General features: G+C 47.3%; 1 protein-coding gene across 3 annotated transcripts in view; it reads left to right on the forward strand.

Moving 5' to 3' along the window:
* mvb12ba (multivesicular body subunit 12Ba) overlaps positions 1–4,511 on the forward strand; it is a 29,439-nt gene extending 24,928 nt beyond the window's left edge. For all 3 annotated transcript variants that reach the window (XM_007253968.4, XM_007253966.4, XM_049474863.1), the window contains exon 10: positions 375–4,511. In XM_007253968.4, the coding sequence (XP_007254030.1) occupies positions 375–461 (87 nt within the window). In that variant the 3' untranslated portion in view covers positions 462–4,511. The remainder of the gene's footprint in view (positions 1–374) is intronic.
* Positions 4,512–10,728: the final 6,217 nt, after the last annotated feature.

Consider the following 10,728-nt stretch of genomic DNA (forward strand, 5'->3'; position numbering starts at 1 on the left):
TTATATTTTTTAAATTAGTGTTTTAAATGCATAAAATAATCCATTTATTACTGTATTTGAGCGGTTACCACATTTTAGAGCGTACTCCATTTTTTTTGTTTATTTTTTCTCAGATTATGTTCTTAAAATACTGCTTAATAAATGTGACAGATTTCACAATATGTGAACAAAAAAAAAACTCAAACATGAATCCAATGTTTTTTGTGTATGATTGTGACGATTGCTGATTTTTCTAATCACTGAGGACCAGCATATGCTTCTGGTAACTTGTAGAAGTGTCCACTAGAGGTCAGGCTTTGCTAAAAAAATATATATAAAAAAAAAAAAAAAAAAGTTTCCTGAGTGTTTTCCTTCTCTCTGTCTTCTTGTCTTAGTACGAGTACAGTTTCCGCACAGAGCACAGCGCTGCTGCCCGCCTGCCACCTAGTCCCACCAGGACTACTCTGGGTTCTGAGGCCTAAAAGCACAAGGAGAGTATGAGGAGCACGAGGAAGACAGTGCCGGTCTTGAGTGATGGAGACAGAGTGACGGATACTGCCTTTTGTACAATGAATCTAAAACAGTATCCCCTAACATTTTATCCTGTCAGTCTCTCAAACTCTGAAAACCTTCCAAGTTTGATGTTTGTTTGAGGAAAAATATATCTCTGTGTCTGAGGATATCCAGATTTTGCTGCTGATCGGAGTGGAGGAGAGTAAGATACCTTCACCACGGTGATCTAATCAGAATATTGAACCACTGTTGAATGAAAAGGGATGCCACAAGAAGGAACAGCCTGAAGGGGATTCTCAGAACTTTCCTCAGAGCTCTCGTGTCTCGCCAGGTGCCGTCGCTGGACGTAAACTGTCAGTGTCTCAATGAAACAGCTAGTTGTGACAAAGCTGTGCCGCTCTGGTTGTTGTTAATGGCTGAAGTCTTGAGCTTGGACACAGTGTTGCGCTCTGTCTTCTGAGTGACAGAAGTCAGTCTAACTAATAAAGCAGGTTTAAATGTAAGTGCATGGAACAGAGGGAGTATTGAATTGCCTGTTGTTGTTTTTCTTTTTCTTTTTTTTCTTTTTTTCTTTCGGTTTGTTCATTATTTTTATTTTAAATTTTGTGTTTGTTTTGTGTCACTGTAAACTGCATGACTCCTCAGATCATCAGCTCATTTGATCTGCGTTCTGTTTGCCATTGAAAACAGAACTCAGTTCACTGTACTGTAAGATGGGCTGAATTATTTTTAAATAGTATTTGTTAAAAAAAAAAAAAACAACAACAAAAAACGAGCAAAAAAATTCCCCTCCTGACTCCACCCTGAAAAATAATACTGTAAATAGGTTATAAATCAGGAATGAATTGTAGTTTTGGGATCTTCTGTTACTGTGTTTCATCTCGTGTCTTTTGTGTAGTGATTCTTTTTTTTGGCGTACTGTTTCATACTGTGGGTTTTAATGTGACTTTGTTTTTAATCACTCCACTAATGTTCTGTCTAGTTGGTGTAATAGAACCACTGAGTTATCACTATTATTTTAGGTAAGTTTTACATGCCTTGTATTGTACTCTCTGGCGTAGGCAGTCTATGAGCTGGCCAGATTGCTAGAAAATGCACAAGTACTGTTTCTTTCTTTCTTTCTTTATTTTGGTCCAGCTGTGGCTTCTGCGTTTCTTAGCATCATGTTACTTTCTTAGTCATCTAGCATTCGAGCCAGGTTTTGGAAACACACTCGGTAGAAATGTGTATTATTTTTCCCCTCAAAGTGTGTTCCCTATGGCGAGTCATTTTAGCCTAAAATGATGTAACTCAGTTGTAACATGTCTTAACTCAGTTTTTATAATATGACATTTGACATATCACCTAAATTAACTGATTTAGGACTTGAATAAAAATAATGAATTATGTCATTTAGGCTAAAATGCATTACCGTAGTTTGCCTAAATTTTGATATTTGTCTTTGGTGTTGGAAAACAGTAGTTTGTCAGACACAAACTATGAAAGCATACTTCACATAGCTGCTATAATCGTGTATGCTCCACGTGAGACATCTTAGGAATTGAAACATTTCTTTTTATTCTCCTGCGTATATAAGTGTATAGGAATTGAAATGCACATATTATACATGTTACTTTGGAGAATATAGTTGCGCAGTTTTATGTCATGTTACTGTTCTATTCTGTATCTGTCTCTCTCGAAAGTGCCCTCTTCACACTCCAACTCAGGTGAAAGTGTTGAGTTCGGAAACACCAAGTGCTGAACTGGCTTCCCAATGCTTTAATCTGGCGGCTGTAGGCTCTAACTAGCACCTTCACTGTGAGACATTAATCATTATTATTACATCGATTAGTTTTTCGAATATAGATCAGGCCTAAGCTCTAGTAGATATCTCAGAACTTTTCTAAAGGAGGATCCCCATGATTATAGGATTACGCTCTTTAAATAGTGGCTTAATTTATTCATTTTTGTGGGGAATCTTCCTGTATTTTAAAATATTAAGAGTCACTTTTGTTTTAGACACTAAAAACCAATGGTGCGGAGCAAATCTTTTAAAAAACATTTTCTAGATTTGCGTAACGCTGACTGGATTTTTATTTTACATTGTTTTGAACATAGCTTTTCAAATTTTATGATATAATTATACTATAACCAGATGCAAGCATAGATCAATCTTCAAATATTTTCATTTTTCCATGCAAAATATCAAAGCATTTCCGTTACTAAAATGCCTGACTTTGAAGATGAATAACTCATCCTTTCTTCAGTCTAGACTCGACCCCAGCAACCATTTTACAGTATTAGCTTCTTCTCTTCTCAGAAAGTTCATTGGAATTCAATGCCACTGTCTAAGATATTATTAAAGGTGTTTTAAGATTTTTTTTTGGTTTGTTGGTTTCAGTTTAATTTAATGAGTGTCGTTAATCAGCATGTATCAGCATAGTTCACCAAGGCCTTCCTGAATAAGCTTCAGTAATCCGAAACCCTACTCACTCAAATTTTTGTGAAAATGCTCCTGAATTTGGATTTGATGCAAATATTTCTCCTTCAGATTATTTTGTTTTTGCTGTATTATTAATCATTTTATATGAATTGAAATGACAAATTTTTTGTTTTCTCTTATATGTTGCAGTCAACTTGCGTCCAGTTTATTTATTGTTTGTATTATTCAACACATTTAACAGTTACAGTTCAACTTAGTTTTTATAATCCTACATTAGTCGTAACCTTAGCTCAGTCTAAAAGCTAATCCTGGACCTGGATTGTTCTGTGGTCCAAATTTTAACCCTGATTTATAACCCAGATGCTCTTTAACACGTTAAACGCGCAGGCTACATTCCGATATTCTCACCTCTGAACAGCAAAAGAGCTATTGCTACACTAACCAAGTAATGCTAATGCTGCTCCAGCAGTGCTAGCTGGGAGTAAGCAGCATACAGAGGGATAATATTCACATTAGAACGGCAAAAGAGCTAGCGGCTAATGCTAATACTGCTCCATCCTTGGTGCTGGAGAAACTTTTCTTAAACCCCTTTATAATGCTGCACTTCAGAGGATTGACTTTACTGCTTCTTACAACCTGACTGGTAAAATTCATACAAAAGGAGCACCGGATTATAAGACACACAGACTATTTTGGGGAAAACTAAAGAACTTTAAGGGCGTCTTATAATTCGGAAAATACAGTATATTCTTTAATACTCTTTTACATACGGAAATAAATGTCAGTTTAAAATGATAACATCACTGCCCACATACCTTCATTTGCTTTTGATTTTGACAAGGATGTTGATGTTCACATCATCTTAAGCGAAAAGTCGCAAGAGCTTGTGATATACACTTTTATATATTTTGAAAAAATATGTAGTATGTGGGCAGTTACAGTTAAAACATTTGAAATAAACATTCATTTTTGTATGTATTAATCAAATGTAGCATAAATGAGCCTTAAATCTCAATCAGCAAAAATTTAATGTCCTTTTGCAAAACTTGCATCAAACTGAATCATGTTTAATATAAACAAAGAATGTGATAAATGAAGTCATACACAGGGTTTAAGTTTCGGATACATTAAATAGGTGTTAAAAAGAGCAAACCAAAAGGGCTTAACAGATATTTTTGGCATCAAAAGTTTCACATGCTCCTTCTTTATTAAATCCTAATCCTATTTTATTGCTTTAATTCATTATTTAATTACTAATTTAAAAGGTTAGGATTGTAGCTGTATGTTTATCCCTTTTTTTTTCTTTTTTTAAGAGTGTCCTCATTGGGATTAGTTTAGTGAGTGATTCAGTTTTACCAAGCAGTAAACAAATGAAGAGAAATTATGTATTTGGGGAGCACACTTCCAAAGTGAATCCATTAAAACAACCACTATGTTATACTTGTTTTTTTTTTCTGATGTTTTAAGTGCATTTGTTTTGCCTCCCTGAAGCTGTTGTGTTCATGTCGACTTCAGTGTGCAGCGACCCGGGCAGTCTGGATTCTTTTTGCTCTGTCATCAAATGTTTTTCTTACATGTATAAATGTGAATATAAGTACTGATGTTTCTGTGTGATCTCACTTTTGTTTTGTTTTATTAAACTGATTTAATAAAGTTACTACAAAATTAGGGATGCAACAAATTTCCAGCATAAGTAACAAAAAAAATGTTTAAAATAGGGCTGTCAATGTTAAAGCGTTAACATGTGATAAATTTAAAATCAGTAACACTTATTATTATTTTTTTTTGTTATGCAGTTCATTACACCACCAAGTTTGACCCCCAGATTCAGCTGCAATTTGCCCCACCCACTTTTCTGGAGCAGTTTGTTTATAGTGAGAACTAATAATTAAATACTTAAAAATCAATACTGTATTATCGAAAATCAACACAGTATTGCAAAACAAAATATCATGATATGATATTGTGGCGTGGAAGAGGAAGGAAGACCCGTGAGACTCATGCTGAATGCTCAACAGCTCCTTTATTGAACCGGCTTGCCACTCACTTACAGCCTTTAACAAGACTAGGAGAGCTAAAACCATCCCCACAGAGCTAAAACAGCCCAAAGGCCACCAACCCAGCTGTGTGTCTCCCAGATGGCAGATCCAGAGTGGTGCCCACCCTCTCTGCATAACCCCTCCCAAGGGAGATGCCCCACCCCTGTCATCCTCGCACACAGGAGAACAGAAACATGCCTGCAGGCAGCCACACACACAACCCAGAGCCGCCACATAGCCCCCCTCCCAAGGGTCAGCCGTCCCGGCGACCCCACCAACCCAACACAAACCCCGTGTACAACAGAACAATTTGTTTTTTTGTTTTTTTTACAATCAGTCGCAAACAAAGTCATTAAGGCGGGCGGGCGGCCTCCGTGCCCGCGGCAGACTGGAGGGGCCTGCCAGCGGCTCCGAAGAGCCAGAGTTCAGGTCAGGCACGAGTGCAAGGCCGGCAGGCTCCGCACCACCGTCCACAGTGTCCGACAGTCTCGGCCTATAGGGGGCCAGCCTATCACGGTGCACAATCATAGTGCGTCTGCCCCACCGGATCTTATACACCACCTCCCCCAGCCTGGACATCCCTTCTTCCGCTGAGGGTTATATAGCCAAACCCTCGCCCCCACCGCCAACAGGTCCCCAAAGCAGCACGTGTCGTACGCACGCTTCTGCTTCTGTCCGGCAGCAGACTGGTTGGAGCGCGCTAGACGGTGTGCTAATTCCAGCGAAGACATAAGGTCCGAGACAAAAGTGGGCGTGTCCGAAGCGTACCCGCCCCCGTCAGGAGGGGCCCCAAAAGCCAGGGAGACCGGCGTCCTCAGTTCGCGCCCGAACATAAGCAGAGCCGGCGTGAATCCCGTCGTCTCCTGCACAGCGGAGCGACAGGCTAGCAGCACTACCGGCAGGTGCCTGTCCCAGTCACACTGGTTCTTGTCAGACACCATGGCCAACTGCGCCGCCAGCGTGCGGTTAAAACGTTCCACCAGTCCGTCACTCTGCGGATGAAGGGGCGTCGCCCTGGTCTTATGGATTCCCAGGATGCGGCAGACCTTCGCCATGACCTCCGACTTGAAATTTCTCCCCTGGTCGCTGTGCAGTTCTTCCGGAACCCCGAATCTGCAAAAGAACTCCCGCACCAGGATATCCGCAGTAGTGACCGCCCCTTGGTCCGGCACCGCGTAGGCCTCTGGCCACTTCGTGAAATAGTCCATCGCCACCAGAACAAAGCGATTTCTAGAATTCGTCACCGGAAAGGGGCCCAGCACGTCCACGGCCACCCGCTCCATCGGGCTGCCGCACTGGTAAGGGTGAAGTGGGGCGCGGGGCGCCCTCGAGGGGCCCTTCTTGGCAGCGCACACGTCACAGCAGTGCACGAAGAGTTCCACGTCGGTTCTACACCCAGGCCAATAGAAGCGTTGCCTCAGGCGCTTCAGAGTCTTGGTGACACCAAAGTGCCCAGCCCCAGGTGACCCATGAACTCCCCGTAGGACCGATCCCCTAAGCGCCCGCGGTACCACCACCTGAAAAACGCGCCGCCCGTTCGCCGGATCCTCCCAGGTATGGCACAGCACGCCGTCGGACAAACTAAAACTAGCCCAGTTGGAGCGCAACGCCTTAGCAATCGGGCCCAGCGGCACCACCTCCCCCCACGACGGTGTGACGTTCGCACTGAGCGCGTGTACTGCCCACGATAATTCGCGATCCGCCCGTTGCGCATCGCGGAGCTGCTCTACAGACACCTGAGCCACCCCGACAGCGCCAGTAACATCCCCGGAGATTGCAGCGCAGCGTGCGGTCTCAGCAGATTTCTCCTCAGCACGAGCACAATGTTTGCAGTCGGCGGCCACACACGGCCGGCGCGACAAAGCATCCGCGTTACTGTGGCCACGGCCCGGGCGGTGCACAACCTCAAAACGAAACTCCTGGAGTCTAGATAACCAGCGCGCGAGTTGGCCCTCGGGCTCGCGGAAACGCATGAGCCACTGTAGCGAGGCGTGGTCAGTGCGCAGCAGAAAGGACACCCCATACACGTACGCTCGGAAATGTTTAAGGCTTTCGACCACCGCGAGTAGTTCCCGGCGCGTTACGCAATAGTTGCGCTCCGCCTTGTCCAGGCGGCGGCTATAGTACGCTATTACGCGCTCTGAGCCGTCCTGAACCTGCGACAGGACTGCTACGAGGTCGTGGTTGCTCGCATCAGTATCCACAATGAAACTCTCACCTTCGGATACGCTAGAATCGGAGCATTGCACATGCGGCTTTTTAGCTCCTCGAATGCCCGCTCCGCCTCGTCAGACCAGCGGAATTTCACACTAGGCTTAGTCAGAGCATGAAGCGGCGCTGCCACGTCCGCGAACCCCCTAATAAACCGCCTGTAATACGAGGCGAGCCCCACGAAGCTGCGAACCATTTTTGCGTCTCGCGGTGTGGGCCAGTCACGGACCGCCTCCTTCTTTTTGGGATCGGTTTCCACGCCAGCACCGCTCACTACGTGGCCCAGGAAGCTCACGCGCTGCCTTAGCAGATTACACTTTGTCGGATTGAGCTTCAGGTTAGCCGCCTGAATCGCGCCGAGCACCATTTCAAGGTGAGACAGTGCAGAGTCGAAGTCGGTTCCGTGCGCCAAGACATCATCCAAATAAATGACGCAGCACGACCGCGGAACCCCGCATAAAACACGCTCCATAAGACGCTCAAAAGTAGCCGGCGAGTTACACAATCCGAACGGAAGCACCGTGAAATGCCATAGGGCTGAGCCGAGCGAGAAAGCGGTTTTCTCCCTATCCCCCGCCGCGAGGGGCACCTGCCAATATCCGCTCCTCAGGTCTAACGAGCTGAACCAGGCTGAGCCAGACAGCTGGTCCAGCGTATCGTCGATCCTGGGGAGCGGGTAGGAGTCAAGCTTCGTGACAGCGTTAAGTCGCCGATAATCCACGCAAAAGCGCCAATTTCCATCCTTCTTTTTCGCAAGGACCACCGGGGCCGACCACGGGCTGCTCGAAGGCTCAATAATGCCCGTACTCGCCATCTCGCGGACTAGCTGCTCCGCCGCTACGCGCTTTGCTAACGCCAGACGGTGCGGCCTCAGCCTGATGGGCTGGGCGTCACCCGTGTTTATCGAATGAACCGCAAGGCTAGTTTTAGTACACTCACGCTCAGACACAGAGAAACTTGTGCGAAAACGGCCGATCAGTTTGCGCAAACGGAGTTGTTGGGGACCAGATAAACCCACACAACTGTGCTCCAGCATCTCCTCTATCGGATCTACACTCAACCCCGCATCCAGCGGACCCTCTACCGTATCACGCACCGAATCACACACATTCCCTCCCACCAGTTCACTTACCCCTAACTCGTCGCGTATCTCTACGGGGAGTCCAGTCACCAGCACCGAGCCCCGTGCACAGTCAATGATAGCTCCGACGCGTGAGAGCAGGTCCTTGCCCAGAATGCACGGGTCGTTGATGCGTCCTACCCAGAACTGTTGTTGAAAGGGCCCCTTGCCGACATCAATCGTCAACTCCGTTAATCCTAGGAGACCTATAGGATCCCCGGTGACTGAAGAGAGAGCGATGCGCTGGCTGTTGTCAGTCACAAACTCGGCCGCTACCTCCGTCGCTAGCTCGGGCCGTATCAGTGAGACTGACGAGCCCGTGTCCACCAGCGCGTTCACCGTCACTCCATTCAATGTGCATTTCAGGAAATAGCCGCTGAGTCAGGCAGTTCCGGAATCAGATCCCGAGGGTAAGCATAGCGTTCCTGGGGCCACCGTAACCCTCACTGGGTGGTCCCGGCTCCGTTTCCCGGCCGGCTGCAGTGCGCTCGCTTGTGGCCACGCCCCCCGCAGCGCCAGCACTCCAGTTGGGCATCAGACCGGCTCCGACCCCACCTCTGCGAATCACGGGCAACCGGCGACGCCCCCCACGGTCCAGGAAGCCTTGAGAGGATGAGTTCGGACCGCTCCGCGACCTCCACCGCGGACTCCAGGGTCTGCGGGTCGGCCAGCCTCACGTGTTTGCGCAGCTCGCTCGGCTCGAGGGCGCGCAGAAATTGATCCAACGCGAGCCTCCTCTGGGCCGCTCGCGGAAACGTTGGGTAAGCTTGGCGGGTTAGCAGGGCCATCTCCGATGCCAGCACGCCCAGTGTCTCTCCCTGCTGTCGGCGTCTGTCCGCCACTAGCATTTTGGCGGCCGCCTCCGACGGTTGGCGGCTGAAACGCCCGCGTCAGTTCAGGCAGCTCGCAGCGGCACTCGGCGGGGAGCTCGATCAGTACCCTCAGCGCGTCGCCCCGTAGCGCCAGGCAGAGGTTGGCTGCCGTCTCGGCGTCCGTCCAGCCCGCACCGCCCGCTTCGAAGGCTGTCCAGTCAGCGCTGCCGTCGTAGGGGGTAAGGCGGGGTTGAGCCGTCAAGCCCGCCATCCCGGAGGCTTGCGCCGCCATAATCGCGCCGTCCGTTCCGCGAGTTGGCGCCGCTGTCCTTGCGCCATCCGCTCCGCGAGCCAGCGCCGCCGTCCTCGCGCCATCCGCTCTGGGAGCCAGCGCCGCCGTGCTCGCGTCGTCCTCTCCCCGGCCACGACCTCCGAACAGCACGCTGACGCCGTCAGGTCCGAGTCCACTCCGCTGGAGAGCCTTGCCTCTAGTCCGTTGGTCCGCTGTCTTCCTCCTCAGCCGTTCGATTTCCCCTGCCAGCAGCTCAATATCTTCCAGCAGGGTCACTTCTGACACCAAATGTGGCGTGGAAGAGGAAGGAAGACCCGTGAGACTCATGCTGAATGCTCAACAGCTCCTTTATTGAACCGGCTTGCCACTCACTTACAGTCTTTAACAAGACTAGGAGAGCTAAAACCATCCCCACAGAGCTCAAACAGCCCAAAGGCCACCAACCCAGCTGTGTGTCTCCCAGATGGCACATCCAGAGTGGTGCCCACCCTCTCTGCATAACCCCTCCCAAGGGAGATGCCCCACCCCTGTCATCCTCGCACACAGGAGAACAGAAACATGCCTGCAGGCAGCCACACACACAACCCAGAGCCGCCACAATATGATATACCAATAAGGGATGCAACGATAAGTCAATATAATCGACAGTGTTAAGTAGGGGGTGAAACGATTACTCCAGTAATCGTAATTATTTATCGAGTAATTATCTGTGCCTCGAGTAATCGTTTATTTAATTAAAAAACGCAGCGCGCGGTAACTCGCGCTTTGAATGTGACAATGCGCTCAGCGTTACGTCACCCGCGCACAGGAAGAAGGAGCAGGCAGCGGAGGTTTTAGTTGAGAAGAGGGTGTTTTAAAGCGGCAAGGGAAAAGAGCGACAACTTACGAGGAAATATGGCAATAATAACGGAGATTTTTAGGCTGGACAGCGTGTATTCACTCTTTCCTCCCACAACAGCATGCTTTAATGCTGCACCGTCTCAGCCGAGGACATGTTAGCGCTGGAGCTGAGAGAAGGTTAATATAACTCATCAATGAGTAACATTAATGTACCTTAATAACATAACGACATCCCTGATTATTATTAATACTGTTTAATGTGTGGTTAGTTTATAAAAACAGACAATTCTGGATTTACTAATACAGGCTACGAGGCTTTATGTAAGTGAACACAGCGCTGTCACCAGCTTGGTGAGACAAACTGGTAACATCTCTGCTGTTCAGAAGCTAAGATACACAACATAATGCAAATGTTTATGCCTTTTTTATTGATTAATTCCTTATGGTTTGATACTTACAAGAAATCCTTGTTGAAAACAATTTAATTTCATTTATTAAAG

The sequence above is a fragment of the Astyanax mexicanus genome, chromosome 1 (genome assembly GCF_023375975.1).
Source record: "Astyanax mexicanus isolate ESR-SI-001 chromosome 1, AstMex3_surface, whole genome shotgun sequence".
Classification (NCBI taxonomy): domain Eukaryota; kingdom Metazoa; phylum Chordata; class Actinopteri; order Characiformes; family Acestrorhamphidae; genus Astyanax; species Astyanax mexicanus.